At 47.7% G+C, this 18,592-nt stretch overlaps 1 protein-coding gene across 1 annotated transcript; it reads right to left on the bottom strand.

Annotated features, from left to right (window-relative positions):
• Positions 1 to 3,293: 3,293 nt before the first annotated feature.
• On the bottom strand, positions 3,294 to 13,351 carry LOC125543347 (cytochrome P450 71A1-like). Its single transcript, XM_048706662.1, has 2 exons — positions 12,281 to 13,351; positions 3,294 to 4,101 (listed from the first exon to the last, which is right to left on the bottom strand). Exons 1-2 carry the CDS (start codon positions 13,253 to 13,255, stop codon positions 3,478 to 3,480), a joined length of 1,599 nt encoding a protein of 532 aa, XP_048562619.1. The 5' UTR covers positions 13,256 to 13,351; the 3' UTR covers positions 3,294 to 3,477.
• Between the last annotated feature and the right edge of the window lie 5,241 nt (positions 13,352 to 18,592).

Genomic DNA, 18,592 nt, shown 5'->3' with positions numbered 1-18,592 from the left:
TCGGATATGAAGATTCCTTTCTTTGTAAACCGACTCTGTACAACCCTAGGCCCCTCCGGTGTCTATATAAACCGGAGGGTTTAGTCCGTAGAAGCAATCATAATCATATAGGCTAGACATATCGGGTTTAGCCATTACGATCTCGAGGTAGATCAACTCTTGTATCCCCTATAGTTATCAAAGTCAATCAAGCAAGAAGTAGGGTATTACCTCCATTAAGAGGGCCCGAATCTGGGTAAACATCGTGTCCCTTGTCTCTTGTTACCTTCAATCCTCAGACGCACAGTTCGGGACCCCCTACCCGAGATCGGCCGGTTTTGACACCGACACCCTCCACCCCCGCCTCACCACACTTCCTTTACCTTTTGTCTCGGCCCATTCTCATCTCTCTTCTGTGCATCCTGGGCGGGGGGATCCTGTTCACGTGATGGCAATCCTGCAGCTGCTCGCCGATTGCTCGGGCCGCGTCCCGACCCTCGACCGCCGGCTACCCCAGTCCCGCTTTGGACCTCGACTGCCGACTACCCGGACACCTCCGCCGTGCCACTGCTTTTCAGGTGCTGCAAGGATGGCACCTCGCTCGAAGTCTTCTTCCTGGACTGGGGCTGCCCGGAGGTCAACATTCGCCCCTCAGGGCCGCTCATGAAGGAGGTAGCAGTCCCTCTCAGTTTCTCTTCAGTGACCTTCACCCCGATTTGACCAACCAAACATCATTTGGCATTCAGTCTCAATGTCAAGTCTATTTCGAATACCTAAACATCCAAACAAAAATATCGGCATTCAATCTCAATACCAATATCCTGTGATATTGATATTCAAACCAATGCAATGCCAAGGCTTCGAATGCGAACATCCAAACAGAGAGTTACGGTTTTTGCATCTAAAAATGCAAAGTTTCAACAAGTTTCAGGGATATAATTTTAAGAATTTTTTCTGTTGGTCGTAGGCACATAATAATTGATTTTTATCGGTCGCCCGGTCAACAGAATATTTTAGAAGTCATTAAAACATATTTAAAATGGATCTTATTTCAAAGCACTAGTCATGAGAAACACGAATATGAAATCAGAACTTAATTTAATTTTTTCAGTTTAAAGATATAGAACTTTAAAAATCGAAAGCCAAAATAAAAAAACTGGCACCATAAACCTGGGTGCCCCCGCAGTTGCATGAAATCCTTGTCGCGGTACTGTATGCTAGCTAGCTAGCGAATCGATGGATCGGCTGAAAACCTGTGCAGTAAATTAGCTTAAGCTAGTGTCGGACTCCATGCATGTATATTTAACCACTGTTCACCACTGTTGATAACCTGTGCAGTAAATTAGCTTAAGCTAGTGTCGGACTCCATGCATGCATGTATATTTAACCATGATTTTTGCGTCTATGCTCACCACTGTTCACTGGAGTGAGAAAAGAATACATCGTACCACACCATACAACAACAACGGTGTATATTTAACCGAGAGCTAACTTGGGCACATTTTCTATTTAGTTTTTGCATATTGTCATATCTCCGTTTGAATGCCACATCTGCTATTTTGGTTGCTTTTAAATTCATTTCTTGGAACAATAACTTCTTTTATTATGCTCATTATCTGCAAAAATTAGTGATTGAGAGCTAACTTGGCATAATAGCCTAACTCCACATTGGTCCATTGGCACCATATATATCATGTATGCTATAACAATTATCCATGTCAAATTTGATGCAGAAATATGATCATATGCACTGGGAACATGGCCTTATTTGTAGAAATAACTTTCATCTAGATATTTATATTTATTTCAAAAGAATTCTCTTTCTGTAAGAAAGGATTTCTCTGTGTGGATTTGTAGAGATCTTCGGTTGACCGTGCACTATGCTGAATTTGATGCTCAGCTATATTTGTAAAATATCTCTCTTTTCAATGTGAACTGTAAGGCTTCTCAGACTACACTGATGTAGGGTGACTGGGTGAACAATCAATATGGCACACTTTATTCTTTGGTATTGAAACTGAGCTACCATGATACTAAATATAACCTCATAATCGCGCCTTGTGAGAGCTATTAACTAGCACTCATGCTCTTTTTAGTTACGAGAAGATGTGGCATAAATATATCTGATTTTGATCTTATTTTCAACGTAATGAATAAACTGGTTCTTAGCTACGATGAGCCTAATAGTCACCATCTGCTATCTAACGAGGCTGATTATGACAGGAGATAGATTATTTATCGCTTCAGAATTAAGGTATGTTTTTAAGGGACTAAATCTTCCTCCATGCACCCAATGACTTTGCCTAGGCTTCCTTCTAAAAATGTATCAAAAATTTCGAAGGTGCTCGTTATGTAAGTTAATTAGGATGGCGTTGATGCATATTACGTACCTAAGCAATGTGATATCACCTCCATATCTTTTATGTTCTCCTACCATACTTTGCTTCTTATATGCAACCCATTTGACTGTTGTACAGGCTTGTCATCTACAGAAATGTGCGCTGCGAAGTTCAAGTACCTACCGATATCATCTACAGAAGATGTACGCAAGGAGGTTCAAGGAAGAGCAGCATGCTGAAAACTATCCTGTGATGACACTCGCTATAAAGGTACTAAATGTAACTTTTTTGCCAGGTTTGTTGGACGCCACTGAGCGCACTACATGTACTACTTGGATATGTAGACCTACAAGAAAAATGCACATGAGCTAATGTGCTTTCGTTTGCTTTTTTTTATTTATTCAAAGTGAACATGTCCAGATATAGAAATGGTTTTGGCTTGTTAAAAATAGTTAGCATATGCTCAACTAACTACTTGGTTCCATGCTTATGTTTTAGTATTCCTTAGTTATCTAAGTTTTTTTTTGCGGGGGGCCTTAGTTATCTAAGCTCACTATGTGACTTCTGCAAAAGTTCTTGTTATATATATTTTTTTGAAACGGGGACAAAAGATTTGCATCTCAATTTAATAAGGGAGAGTAGAGTTTAGAGTTTTTCACCACGCACTCACAAATGCAGCATGGCAATTACTCGTACACTATGATGTTCTCTAATTTCTTTGCGCCCGCGGTGACCCAAAGTTTTGCATCTTCTAAAATGTTGGTAAGAAGGATCGGCGGCGGCGTGCTTTTGTGACGGAAAACAAGGGCGTTTCTCTTGTATCAAATGGCCTAAAAAACGATCATGGTGAGGGAGGCCATTGTGTTTCGGTTAGGATTATTATCGTCGGTTCTTTTTTGCCACCACACGATTTCATCCAAGTGCCACTCGGTGATCATAACAAGTCTATTTTGACGTGGTCTGCACACTTTGCTATGCGTAAATCAAAATATATGTTTACCAGTTCTTGGCATTCTACAATCTTAATGAACGGGCGCGGCAACACGCGCCTACATGATCTCGCAATACATTTCAAGCAGTATATAGTACATACAAGAACACAAAACAACCACCAGTATGAAAGGTAGCATTACATCTTCAAGCAAGCCGCGCGCGCCGCTTAAGCAGACGACGGCTTAGCAACCACATGCAGCGCCGTCTTGAGTCGCACAGATATCCCAAACAGCTCGCTCAAGTCCAGCTTTGACACTGCCCCGCCGGCCGCCGCCGGCAGCTCCCAGTCGAAATGGTACAGCAGGCCCGCCAGCGCCAGCTCCATGGACGGCACGGCGAACCCGACCCCGGGGCACCCCCTCCTCCCGGCGCCGAACGGCACGGCCCTGAAGTCGTCATGGCCCGCCCCATACTCCGCCGGGTCGTCCACGAACCGCTCCGGCACGAACTCCTCGGCGCGCTCCCACGTCGCCGGGTCCCGGCCGATGGCCCAGGCGTTGATCACCACGCGCGTCCGTGCCGGGACGCGGTAGCCCAGCAGCTCCGTGTCCTCCATCGTCTCCCGGGGCAAGAGGAGCGGCAGGGGCGCGTGCAGCCGGAGCGTCTCCCTGATCACGGCCCTCAGGTAGCGCAGCGTGCCGAGGTGATCCTCGGTGACGCCGCTGCCGCCATTGACGGCCGCGCGGATCTCGTCCTGGAGCTTCTGCATTACGCGCGGGTGGTTGATGAGCTCCGCCATGGTCCACTCCATTGTCGTGTAGGTTGTGTCTGTCGCGGCGGCGAACATATCCTGTGTAGTCATGCATACCCAACAGTGTCAGGTTGTAGTACTTCGGCAGATTTATATGTCAGATTTGCTAGCTATTCCTCCAATGAAATTCAGTTTAGTTGCACATAAGCGAGCTCAAAGTCGCCAAACTATTATTTTACTTTCAGCCGTTAATTCTACTCGAGCAATGCTACATCTATGTAATGGTTTACGTAAATTTGCGAACTATCTAACGTGGGAGTATTATTTTTGTCGTACCCAAATTTAGTTCGGCATAGGGTCACCAACTTGACATTTTGGGTAAAATGCTTCGATCCTGAGTAGCTGTTTGGAGCAGAGAGAATAGACGCAGGAGACCAAACAAGACGTAACTGTCTGCGGAGTGCCGACTACTAGTCGTAAGTGCTAAGCACTATTGACGTATTAGAAGGGAAAATGACGCCAAAAGCTGTAGGGTAGTCGATTGATAAGCAGTATTGGCGTCGTACGGCAACGACAAGCATGCAGCCTCTTCCCCTCGTCACCCATCGTCGACGGTGGAAGTGGAAGGGAAGATGATGAGGGTCAGCGCTCCCTGTAGCTCTCAACAGTTTGCACATCAATCGACTTGTATTTGGATGTGAGCTAATTAATCGGCAGACCCAGTTTTGTCTACGTCCAGTGTCGAGCTGATCGCTGCAAACTTACTGTATATTTTGAACTACCAAAACGTCATATGGATATGGTTAGGAACGGAGGGGGTACACCCTTCGTTCATAAATACAAGATGTTCAAACTTTTTCTGAATCAATACATATAGTAACGATTTGGTGCTTTTGTTCACTCATTTGAGTTCATATGTAATATGTAGTAAAATATCTAAAACATCTTATATTATTTGTGAACGCAGGAAGTATGTGTTTGTTGATTACAATAAATCAATAATCCTACACATACGAACGAAGTTATGAACATTTACGTAACTTCCTTCACCAATTTTCTTCGGCTCCCTGAATTTCAGGGGGGTGGGCCCCTCCTCCTCTGCTCTCAATCACAGTTTGTCAGCTGGCTCATTGTTACCTTAACTTAATGTTATTTGTTCGTAAGTGTAGCATTGCTCATTAAGAATAGTGCTCACTAAATGTTAGATCCCGGGCTCCGCCCGCTCCACACCGGATCGAGGGGGAGTACAAAACACCCACTCCATACTCCTCTTGACCTAGACGCAGCTCTCGCTCATCTGTGGGCGGCGCCGCATAACCCTAAATCCAGATCTGAATCCTCCCCTTCCTTCTCTTGGTGGCGGGGAAAAATCGGTGGAGACTGCAGATCCTTCGCTGAAGTCGTGGCCACTCCTCCTCGCCCACCAGATCCCATGGACAAGACGGAGCAAGGCTACCGCGGCGACTGCCGTGAGGGATTCGGCGCCGGGCGCGCGGACCGCGGTGCGGGCCGATTCGGACGCGGTGGCGGACGTTTCGACCGCGGTGCGGGCAGATTTGACCGCGGCGCGGGCAGGTTCGACCGCGGCGGCGGGCGCTTCTCATGGAGGAGAGATGGCACCAACGACTACACCAACAAATCCGGCGCATCCGACACCTCCGAGGCTTCGTGCTGGGACGCTGCCGCGGCGGCGGCGGAGCGGCAGAGCTCCAGCTCGGGGGGCGTCTGGGTGGCGAAGAACAAGGCCTCGGCGGACTCGGGTGGGGGAAGCAGCGCACATCAGCCCAAGGATCCGGCCACGATGACGGCTGCGCCTTCTGATTCGAGGGCCGTGGCCAAATCTCAGGTGCCTTCCTCCAATTCTGATGATCTTTGCCCCATCTGCAAAATTGCGGGTCACGCTGTTGTGCGATGTTCACTTGCGTTTTGCGAGAGATGCAACAAGTTGGGGCATCTTGCTTCTGTTTGCATAGAATTTTTACCTTGGGAATGCATTGCCCCGATGTGTGTGTTTCAAGCTAGGGGACAGGGGTTCTTCTATATCCATGATTACTGTTCTGCTCAACAAGCTAGGGAGAGGTCGTGTAACGTCATGATCACGGTATTGAAAGGAAATCCCACTGTCAAACAGATGAACGACGTGTTCTTCTTGTACCTAGGCAAAACATGGAGATGCTCTACCAAGTTGGTCGAGCCTAGGGTGTTCTTTCTTAGATTTCCTAACATTAGAGAAGTGGAAAAAGCCTGTTACAGTGATCGCATGACCATGAAACCGTGTAGTACGGTGGTGAAGGTTACCAGATGGGAACATGATGATGGGGCCAAAGGTTTGCTGGAGAAAGCATGGGTCAAAGTGGGTGGAATCCCCACTGACAAAAGATGTGAGACAAATGCTGCTTTTGTGGCTTCTCTGGCCGGAGTTCCGCTTGAGATTGACTTGGCCACTCTGCATCGTTCTGACTCGGTTCGAGTGAAATTGGGCTGTCGTAACATTGATGAGATCATCCCAGTGGCTGAGTCAGTCCTGGGGGATCGTTTCTATGACTTCACTTTTGAAGTGGAACGAGTCCTGGTTCGAAATCCTGACAGAGAGAATATCAGTGTGAAAGCCTCTACTGAACAGGGTGAGCCTTCACCCAAGAAACAAAAAAGAGAGGGACTAAAGGAGGATATGAGGGGCAACTCCTCTGGTGGTATGCATGATGTGGGAGGGAACAAAACTGTGGGGAAGCAATGTGTTAATGATGCTCTGGAATCGCCTGTCTCAGTGAATTCTGATAGCTCGAACCATGATACTCTTCTAATTCATACCATGGAACAAGAGGCCTTAGCTGCCCATGATAAATCTATTGCTCCATCTCTTTCCCATGATATGTGCAGTCAATCTGCTACTCTTGGTGATGGAAAAAGGAATGTGAGGAAGACCTATGTTGACAGTGTGAAAAACTCAATCAAAGTTACTGAGTTGGAGGGCCCTTTTGGCGCTGTTGAGAACGATCCAGTTGAGTACAGCGTGCAATCACCTGATTCTGCTCACGATTGCTATGGTGAGGTGATCCCCACACCTCCCCTCTTACATGAAAACACTCTCAGGTTCAGCACCAGGACCCAGATGACCAATTTGGAGAAGGTGGAGGACAGAGCCAAAGCTGCCAGCAAGAAGAGGGACTTGGAAGGTATCAAAAATTCTAATAATTCTTTTGATATTCTGTCTAATTTTGACTTGATGCTTAGAGCTAGAAATATGCGTGTTATGATTCCTGATTGTGATTTTTCTAAGATTTATATCCTTAGGGAACTAGATCACATTAGAAATAGTGATGTAGAAAAACATACACCTCCTGATGAGGTGATGCTCATCACTAATGGGAAGGGCGAGGATATCCCTATCAATCTGAATTGGGGAGATGAGCAGAACTATGATGTTTTTGATTTCACTGTTGTTGGGTCTAGGAAAAAGAAAAAAAGTGCGTGTAAAATTCAAACATCTATATCCAGGCCCAGGACTAGAAGCCAGAAAGCAGTGGAGCCCACTGTTACTTCTGATAATGGTACTATACCCCCTAGCATTACAACTAGGGGGAGGGGAGGGGTAAAAAATCTAAATGAATGGTATTTTTTGGAACTGTAGAGGGGCAGGTAAAAGAGGGATGATCACCTGCTTCTCTGATCTGATTAAAGATCATTCCCTAGATTTCCTTTGTTTACAGGAGACGATGAAGAGAAGATTCTCTCCTAGTTTCTTTAGTAAGATCGATCCTTATGGTACTTTTGACTGGAATTGGATCCCTTCGATTGGCAAGGCTGGGGGTCTCCTCTGTGGGGTCAAGAGAGAAAATCTGGAAGTTGTTTCGTGGTCCTTGGGGAAATTTATCCTTCAAGTTACTATCTTCGATGTTAAAAAATAATGTGTTTGGTCTTTGCTTAATGTGTATGGTGCGGCCCATGATGAGTCCAAAAATGAATTCCTTGAGGAATTGGCCAACTATTGTAGCCACTTATCAATGCCTTACATTGTGGGTGGTGATTTCAACATCCTTAGACATAGTGGGGAGAAAAACAAAAAAATGATGGCCTCCCAGTATGTTGACAGGTTTAATGCTATCATTAATACCTTATGCCTTCGTGAGATCTTTGTGGAAGGGGGATGTTTACCTGGTCCAATAATCAAGTCCACCCCACCCTGGAAAAACTTGACAGGATTCTTATGAGCTATGAATGAGAAGATTTATTTCCCTTAGTTACTGCCAGGAAATTGGTCCGAGATGTATCTGACCATAATCCCCTCCTTATGTCCACAAATAGCTCTCAACCTCAATCTCCTAAGCCTAGAGAGTTCAGATTTGAGATGAGTTGGATGGCCAACGAGGAATTCCTCCCTTTGGTCAAGCAAATCTGGCAGAAGCCAGTCAAGTCCTCGGACCCTATAGATGTCCTAAATATCAAGTTGAAGCAGTTTAAAATTTTTTTTAAAGGTTGGGGTTCTGACAAATTTGGGCACACCAAAAAAAAGAAAAAAATGATCAAGGACGAGCTTGCATGCATAGAAGATATGGAAGAACAAGGTCCTCTTGATCCCGATACACTTATGAAAAGAGCCTCTCTTAGTGGCGAACTCCAGCAACTCATGGTAAATGAGGAATTATATTGGCTTCAACAATCACACGAAACTTGGCTGTTGAAGGGTGATCAAAACACTGCTTTCTACCATAGGATTGCCAATGGGAAGAAACGTAAAAACACTATTCACTCCTTCTCATGTGGTGACACCACCATTGAGGGGACTGATAACTTGCTTAATCATGCTACACACTACTATAAAGAGCTTTTTGGTCCGGCCCCCGGGAATCTTTTCCACTTAGATCCTGACACTTGGGGTGATGATGAAAAACTCACAGATGAGGATAACGAGATCCTGACTAGACCCTTTAGTGAGGAAGAGGTTAAAAAAGCCCTTTTCTCTATGAATAGCAATAGAGCCCCTGGACCCGATAATATTCTAGCAGAGTTCTATCGATTCTGTTGGGATGTTGTTAAAGATGATATTATGAACTTGTTTAAGGCCTTTCATGAAGGGACACTGGATGTAGAGAGATTGAATTATGGGACTATTACTCTGATCCCTAAAATTAACGGGGCCAAAAAAATCCAAGAGTTTCGACTTATCTGTCTTTTGAGATGCCCTTATAAGTTGATCACTAAGGTTTTAGATAACAGGGCTGTTGTGTTTGCTTACAAACTCATCAGTCGCCACCAAAATGCTTTTATCAAAAAACGTAATATCATGGACGGGATCCTGACATTGCACGAAATTCTACATCACACTCATGTCAAGAAGAAAACAGGAATTGTTCTGAAACTTGACTTTGAGAAAGCATATGATAAGGTTAACTGGGAGTTTTTGCTTGAATGCCACAAGATGAGGGGCTTCAACACAAAATGGTGTGAATGGGTGGAGAAAATTCTTCATAATGGCACAGTTAGTGTCAAAATTAATAACACCACGGGCCCTTACTTCCAAAGTCATAAGGGGGTCCGACAAGGGGACCCCATGTCCCCTTTTCTCTTTAACATTGCTGCTGAGTGTCTTACTAAGATGATACTTAATGCCCAGAAAAACAATTTGTTTAAAGGGCTGGCAGCTGACTTAATTCCTAATGGGGTGGCTGTTCTGCAGTATGCGGATGACACAGTTATCTGCATTGAAGATGACATTGACAAGGCATTCAACCTTAAACTTCTCCTGTACTTGTTCGAGTTGATGTCCGGTCTCAAGATTAATTTCCTTAAGAGCAAGGTGTTGTGTGTGGGGGGGTGGGGCGATTCGACCCTCAAAAAATACGCTGACCTATTCGGCTGTCAAATTGGTCACTTCCCTATGAAATATCTAGGGGTGCCAGTCAGCTACTCCTCTTTGAGAAACTCAGATTGGGAGTTTGTTGCTATTAGATACCTCAAATGTTGTGACTCCTGGATTGGCAATGCTGCCTCATCCGGGGGGAGGCCAACCCTTTTGAATTCTTCCCTGTCCAGTATTGCTTACTACTATATGTCTATGTTTCTCCTCTCCAAATCTTTTATTGAGAGGTTAGACAAGTATCGCCGCAAGTTTTTCTGGTGTGGTGGGATGGGGAAGAAACGATACCACCTGGTCAAATGGACCAGGGTGTGTAGGTCTAAGAGTAAAGGAGGCTTGGGGGTGAAAGACCTCCACAAACAAAATCTATCTCTTCTAGTAAAATGGTGGTGGAAACTTGACACGGGAGAAGGTTTGTGGCAAGAAGTGGTCAAAGCTAAATACCTCAAAAACAGCTCGGTTGCGTCTGTCAAACCCAGATTCGCTGATTCTCCGATCTGGAAGTCGCTTTTGAAAGTTAAAGACATATACATGGCCGGGAGAAGGATAGTGATCAAATCTGGCAACATAGCTCGTGTGTGGCTGGACCCTATTGGTTCCCACCCTCCTCTCTGTGATCTATATGCAGATCTTTTTAGTGTTGCTAACTTTCCGAATGATACTATAGCCCAATTTAAATCCCGGGCTGGTGGGGGCATGTTCAGACGTAGGCTGAATGCGGATCTGACCCGCCAACTAGAGGGGGTGCAGGGGCTGTTGATAACATTATAAATTATGATGAGGGCGACGGCGTTGAATGGAGTTTTGGTCCCAAAGGTAGATTCACTACCAAGTCAGTTTACTCCTATCTGGAAAAAGATCTTGCTGGTTGTGACTATAGGTAGATTTGGAGGGCCAAATTACCTGTCAAAATACAGATTTTCCTATGGCAACTGTTCCAGGACACTGTTCTAACTAGGGATGTGATGAAACGTTGAAACTGGGCTGGCAACCCTTGTTGCTCGTTCTGCAAATGCAGGGAGACTTACCTGCATCTATTTTTTCTGTGCCCCGTCGCTAGGGTCGCCTGGCGCACAGTTGGTGCAGTGCTGGGTACTGATTTGTGCCCCAACAACCTATGTCAGTTTTACTCTTGGTGTTATGCTTTTCTTCCCCATGGAGAGAAACACTTTACTGTGGGGCTTGCGGCCATCTGCTGGGCCATTTGGAACCGCAGGAATCAAGCTATGTTTGAATTCAAGAAATTGTCATCTCCTTTTGAGATTGTTTTCAATGCTTGTGCGTATCTTTTCTACTGGGCAGGTTTGTTGAAAGGCGAAGAACGAACGGAACTGGAGCAGGGCGCAGCATTGCTGAGGATGAACGCTAAGAAGATGATGAGCCTTTGTGCGTCTGCATACACGGGGACCACCCACGGATGACTCTTGGCAGCGGACCTCTCCTTTTGAAGCTCATTTTCTTAAAGCTGGTCGCGATTGGTGTTAGGCTCTTCGTTATGTTTGTCTTCCTAGTACTGGTGTTTGTTTTCTGCCTCTGCGTAGGCTGTGGTGTGGGCTGTGAGACATTTGTTACTTTTGCGGTGAGTTGCTAGTGCTCCAGGGTTTTCGCCCCGTGGTGGTCGTTTCGATTGCGAGCGACTACAGCGGGTTTCCCTGGAGTGCTTGAGCTCGCTTTTTCCCTTTCCCTGTTTATCTTTTCTTGGAACTCGGTTGTATTTCTGTTATTTCGATAATGAAAAGGGGATTAGCCCGGCTCAAAAAAAATGTTAGATCCCTGAAAACTTCTTTGTCGTTAGTCAGTTAACTTTGCAGCAAGGCCGAAAGTGGGTGTGACGTGAGGAGCGAACGCATCGCCCCTGGCAAGGCTGAGCAAGGAACTTGCGAAAAGTGTTTGTTGATTAATAGAAAACCAGTAATCCTACACCTACGAACGAAGTTACGGAAGTTTATGTAACTTTCCTTCACCAAGTTTCTTGGGCACCCTGAATTTCGGGGGTGGGCCCCTCCTCCCCCTACTCTCAATCACAATTCGCCAACCGGCTCATTATGTAGAACTTAATGTAATTTGTTTGTAGGTGTAGCATTGCTCCTTAAAAATAGTGCCTCCTAAATGTTAGATCCCTAAAACTTGTTTTGCCGTTAGTCAGTTAATTTCGCATCAAGGCCGAGGGTGGGTGTGACTTGAGGAGCGAACCCGTCGACTGTCGCCCCTGGCAAGGCTGAGCAAGGAACTCTCCGAAGAGGTTGAGGGGAGGGCGAGGCGGCAGGCGGATGAAGCGGGGCAAGTCGGCCTTAAGCGGAAGGAAGAAGAACATGCGCCATGATCCTGGCCGTTGGATGCTGATCTGACCCCAGAAAATTGACTACCGCTATACTCCCATACAAAATAGATACAAAATACACGCACGAACAACGTACGTACCAGCATAATGGCCTTGATGCTGACCACGTCGAACCGGACTCCGCCGGCCTCCTCTCCCGTCTCGCTCACGTCCAACAGCACGTCCACGAAGTCCCGCCGATCGTCCTCGCCGCCGCCCACCACCGGCCCGCCGGCCAGACGCCGCTTGCGGTGGTCCGCGATGACCCGCTCGAGCAACCCGTCGAGCGCCTCGAACGTGCGCGTCACCCTGGCATTCAGCCCTGTGAGCGTGTCCACCCATGCCAGCCACGGCACGAACTCCCCCACCGTGGGCGTCCCCAGCAGCTCCTCGAAGTCGTCGAGCACCTTCCTCAGTTTCTCGCCCCCGTCGTCGCCGTCGATCCCGTACTCCCCGTCGCCGAACGCGGCCCGCTTGATGACGGCGTTGGAGTAGGAGGTGAGCATGTCGCTGAGGTTCAGCACGCCCGGCGGGTGAAGCGAGCGGCGGCGGACGGCGTCGAGCAGGGCGGCGACCTCCTGCTCCCGGACGCGGCGGAAGGACAGGATGCGGCGGTGGTTGAGGAGGTGGACGACGCAGACGCGGCGGGCCTGGCGCCAGTACTCGCCGTAGGGCGCCAGCACCATGTCGCGGCCGTAGAGGAGCCGCTCGGCCATGCGTATCTGGGCGCGGCTAGCGAAGGCCAGGTCGCGGGTCTTCATGACCTCCTGCGCCGCGGCGGCCGAGGAGGCCACGACGGTGGGCACGCGGCCGAGGTGCAGGAGCATGACCGGGCCGTGCGCCTCGGCCAGCGACCGGAGCTTCCGATGCGGCAGGGAGCCAAGAAGGGGCAGGTGGCCGAGGACGGGAAACCCGGGCGGCGACGGAGGCAGCCGCCGGCCGCCATCGGTGCACGACGGAGAAAGCTTCTTCCTGGCAGAGAAGAGGAACAAGGAGGAGAAGATTGGCACGAGCACGGCGAGGAGGAGGAGGATTGGCGATGAGCGCAAGAGAGCGGAGAGTGACAAGACGTCCATGGCTCAGCCCGTGTAGTGTAGCGACGCAAGCGCACCTGCACCCTCTCTGCCTCTGATTATGTTGCTGATTTCTATTTTCTGTAGAACCCTCCAAGATACGCTACGTAAGATATATATAGACTGGATCGTCTTCATATGTTCACCTGTACCGCACGCTAAATGCAGCCACGTAAGACGTTGCCGCTGCTGGGCTACGGCAACGCGACATATGGATAGCTTTATGTATCAGGGTGGTGGTCCTTTTGTCATTTGGCACGTGCTGCCGCTGGTGCTGGCAGTGAGGCGTATCATCCCGTAATAGTGCAAATAAAACTGTAATATAGTCATATTATCCACTTATATGAATGGCGTATATATCTTAATTTCCCACCGCAGATTTCAACAAAAGATATGAACACAAACAACAGTGTTGAAACTTGCAAGTGAGCGTGACCTTTCCGGAGGAATGGCAAATTGTCAAACGAACACCAGTACTTCTGCCCCCGTGTGACTGTATCGGCAAAGCTCTTGACCTATACTGCTCACCCCAGCCCAGCAGGATCAAGATCGGCCCTCCTCGGGCTGGAGCGAGAGGGCAGATGACCCTCTCCGACGACATTTAGGCACGCGAGTGAATTTGCGGCCACGTCCGGTGGATCCTTCCGGAGACGCGAGCATGTTCTTCCTCCACAATCGCAGCGTGGATGGCTGAAGTCCGGCTATTCATGTACTCATGCTCCTCGGCATAGTCGTGCCGCTCATAGTGCATATTTCGTGTGTTGTTTGCGTTGTGTTTTCTGTTACGAGGTTTTTCTTTCATATGCTTGGTAAGTGTATCTTTTCATCACGGCCGTGTGTCTTTATTTATAAAATAATGTGAAAGACCATTTCGAGAGAGCCCGAGACCACGCAAACGTGTACACGTCTCAAGTCATTAGTCCAAAGCACACTGTACACGTTCTGTAGCAAAGGATTGCACCGTACACACTGGAAGCAACCAAAACAACTGAGAGTCGTGTTTAGCTTATTAGCTGATTGGACCTAACACAGGCAGGTAAACATACCTCGCATCACACTAGACATGACCACGACCTCCAGAAGTTCAGGAGTACCGCACGCAAAATGCAGCTAAATAAAGACAAGATGTTGCTGCTCGACAATTATTATATATGGATGTTTCATTAGATGGTCATTTCGGCATCTGGCACTTGCACCATCCTGACACTGACGATGACGGTACAAGCTCGTCGGTCCAAACAAAGACCTATTTTTTCTTAAGATACATCTTCTGAATAAACAGTAAATTCAAAAAGTATAAAAAAATGAAAAAAATGATTTTTTATAGATGTTCACGTTCTTGTCGCAAGCATGCTTGACAAATTTAATGTGAAACGTAGCAGCAGTGTTTCTTCGGTGAAAATTGAGGTGACATTTAATCTTCAATTTGTCTTTTTTTTGTGCACAGGCCAAAATGGTTAACCTTTTTACCTCAAAATTTGCAGGTAGCATTTAGATGTGACTAAAATCACATAAATTTTTTATCTTGATTTTTTGACATTTGAAAAATATTTTCAGGCCTGGGAACATGTGCTCCCGAGAGCCGAATTGAATTTCTAGGGATGCCCATGTAGCTTCAGTACCATCTTGCCATGCATCTGCGGAAACTGGAAGAGCTTGGAGCTTGGAGATTATAAACTGGAAGAGCGGGAGACGTGTGCTCATGTTTCACAAGATGACAAGTCTCGTATTGGCACAACATTGTCCATATTAAGCTTGCCATAGGGCTAGTAAAAGGATCACTTGGGGCGTGTTTGATTGTAGTTTGGAACAGTACTTGTATTGCATGTCCATCTTAACCCAGCCTGGTTGCTGAAATACAGCCTCATATGCAGCAGATGCAACCTATTTGGTTGCCTGCATCGCATCGAGAGGGACTTACCCCTTGCTGTTTGGTTGCCCACATTTGTGCTTAGGATGTGAGCAGACGCAAACTTCAGATGTTTGGTTGCAAACAGCGTTTGTGTTCTGCTCACCCTATTCAAATGTGGTGGCCTTACCACCACACATGATCAGCACAACAGCAACATCACAACAGCAAGATCAAACAAAGCAAGCAATGTAATGACAACAAACTTAACACAGCAAACTACTTAACTAGATAGCATAGTCTAGATTAAGAGCAGGGGCATCCTCCTTCCCTGTTGTGCCAGGGTGCTGCACCTGGCCAAAATATAAACATGTTCCCAGCACAAGTCTCGCCACACACCCTAAAAGTTCTCCACTAACACCTGACTTAACTTAACTACATAGCCTGCTCAATGCCATCAAGGCAGTTGTGCCTGCTGCAACGGTACCTGCACATCACCGACGAGTCGTGGTTGTAGATCTGAACCTTCAGTCCCAATCCGGACATGCGCACAATGACGAGGTCGCCGGGGACGATCTTGTGGCGGCGGCAGAAGTAATTCCACCCCCGGCCAAGCACCATCTGGCCCTCGAAGTTCTGGACCTGCACCCAGAACACGCACCTCTTGTTGGCTGAGAGCCTGACCACGCGCGGGAGTCGCTTGATGACCAGCCAGGTGTTCATCACCTCCACGAACTTGGGAGGGACGACGAGCATGGCGAGGTCCTCGCTGTCCTTGATCTGTTCGTAGAATCTCATCGGCTCCCTGGCCCCCTCCTCGTGGCCCTGCCTCGGAGATCATCCCCTTGAACGAGGCACGCTCATGAAGGCGATCCTGCCAGGTAGGTCCATCGTCCTGAGCCACCTGTTCGTGGGGATGAAATCTTCGGCGCGCTCAGCTCCGGCCACGACCTGAGCTCCTCCACCCGTCACATCCCAGTCAGTCTTCAGTATCTTGTCAAGCAACATGACAAGTATTAGTATCAAACAAAGCAAGCAAGCAAGCAAATGCCACTGATCAGTGGACTTGCCCAACAGCAAGTGCCACTGATCAGTCACTTGCTATTGGGCAAGAGCACTAATCTACTTGCTGTAGTGCAAATGGCACTGATCAATGACATTGATCAATGACTTGCCCAATAGCAAGTGCCATTGATAAGTGACATTTGGCCCAACAGAAAGTGCCATCGATAAGTGGCATTTGCCTAGAAACAAATGGCACTTATCAATGACCCTTGCTGTTGGGCAAGTCACTAATCAGTGGCATCTTCTTTGCTGCAACTGACACTGATCACTACATAATTCTAAACAAGGAAATATCTAAAAATAGCAACAGCAAGTGCCAATAGCACCCATTGTTGGAAATATGCCCTAGAGGCAATAATAAATTAGTTATTATTATTATATTTCATTGTTCATGATAATCGTTTATTATCCATGCTAGAATTGTATTGATAGGAAACTCAGATACATGTGTGGATACATAGACAACACCATGTCCCTAGTAAGCCTCTAGTTGACTAGCTCGTTGATCAATAGATGATTACAGTTTCCTGACCATGGACATTGGATGTCGTTGATAACGGGATCACATCATTAGGAGAATGATGTGATGGACAAGACCCAATCCTAAGCCTAGCACAAAGATCATGTAGTTCGTATGCTAAAGCTTTTCTATTGTCAAGTATCATTTCCTTAGACCATGAGATTGTGCAACTCCCGGATACCGTAGGAGTGCTTTGGGTGTGCCAAACGTCACAACGTAACTGGGTGGCTATAAAAGTTCACTACAGGTATCTCCAAAAGTGTCTGTTGGGTTGGCACGAATCGAGACTGGGATTTGTCACTCCGTGTAAACGGAGAGGTATCTCTGGGCCCACTCGGTAGGACATCATCATAATGCGCACAATGTGACCAAGGAGTTGATCACGGAATGATGTGTTACGGAACGAGTAAAGAGACTTGCCGGTAACGAGATTGAACAAGATATCGGGATACCGACGATCGAATCTCGGGCAAGTATCGTACCGATGGACAAAGAGAATTGTATACGGGATTGATTGAATCCTTGACATCGTGGTTCATCCGATGAGATCATCGTGGAACATGTGGGAGCCAACATGGGTATCCAGATCCCGCTGTTGGTTATTGGCCGAAGAGTTGTCTCGGTCATGTCTGCATGGTTCCCGAACCCGTAGGGTCTACACACTTAAGGTTCGGTGACGCTAGAGTTGTTATGGGAAATAGTATGTGGTTACCGAAGGTTGTTCGGAGTCCCGGATGAGATCCCAGACATGACGAGGAGCTCCGGAATGGTCCGGAGGTGAAGATCGGTATATTGGACGAAGGGTATTGGAGTCCGGAATTGTTCCGGGGGTACCAGGTGATGACCAGCGTGTCCGAAAGGGGTTTCGGAGGCCCCGGCAAGCGTTGGGGGGCCTTATGGGCCAAGGGGAGAGGGCACATCAGCCCACTAAGGGGCTGAGCGCCCCTCCCACCCCATCTCACGTAACCAGGAGAGGTGGGGGCGCCACCCCTAGGGCAGCCGCCCCTCCCGGCTTGGGGGGCAAGTTTCCTAGGGGGTGGGGGCGCCCAAACCCATCTAGGGTTTCCCCTGTGGCCGCCGCCCCTCCCCTAGGGAACCCTAGGGCGCCTCCCCCTCCTCCCTTCCCCCTATATATAGTGAGGGAGAGAGAGGGCAGCCGCAACCCTTCCCCTGGCGCAGCCCTCTTCCTCCTCCAACACCTCATCCTCCTCCGTAGTGCTTGGCGAAGCCCTGCCGGAGAACCACGAGCTCCATCACCACCATGTTGTCGTGCTGTCGGAGTTTTCCCTCAGCTTCTCCTCTCCCCTTGCTGGATCAAGAAGGAGGAGACGTCCCCGGGCTGTACGTGTGTTGAACGCGGAGGTGCCGTCCGTTCGGCACTAGGATCATCGGTGATTTGGATCACGACGAGTATGACTCCATCAACCACGTTCACTTGAACGCTTCCGCTTAGCGATCTACAAGGGTATGTAGATGCAATCTCCTTCCCTCGTTGCTAGATTACTCCATAGATTGATCTTGGTGATGCGTAGAAAATTTTGAATTTCTGCTACGATCCCCAACAGTGGCATCATGAGCTAGGTCTATGCGTAGTTTCTATGCACGAGTAGAACACAAAGCAGTTGTGGGCGTCGATATTGTCAATTTACTTGCCGTTACTAGTATTATCTTGATTCGGCGGCATCGTGGGATGAAGCGGCCCGGACCGACCTTACACGTACTCTTACGTGAGACTGGTTCCACCGACCGACATGCACTAGTTGCATAAGGTGGCTAGCGGGTGTCTGTCTCTCCCACTTTAGTCGGATCGGATTTGATGAAAAGGGTCCTTATGAAGGGTAAATAGAAATTGGCATATCACGTTGTGGTTTTCGCGTAGGTAAGAAACGTTCTTGCTAGAAACCTA

The sequence above is a fragment of the Triticum urartu genome, chromosome 3 (assembly GCF_003073215.2).
Source record: "Triticum urartu cultivar G1812 chromosome 3, Tu2.1, whole genome shotgun sequence".
Classification (NCBI taxonomy): Eukaryota; Viridiplantae; Streptophyta; class Magnoliopsida; order Poales; family Poaceae; genus Triticum; species Triticum urartu.
Note: the sequence above shows the minus strand (reverse complement) of the source record. Positions and strands in the feature narration are given on the sequence as shown.

What these genes read in the sequence shown, in the direction of transcription:
- LOC125543347 (XM_048706662.1), bottom strand. Translation starts at nt 13,255, where the DNA reads ATGGACGTCTTGTCACTCTCCGCTCTCTTGCGCTCATCGCCAATCCTC. An exon ending in GCATCAAGGCCATTATGCTG is followed by an intron (nt 4,102 to 12,280) that starts GTACGTACGTTG and finishes ATGACTACACAG; the next exon opens with GATATGTTCGCCGCCGCGAC.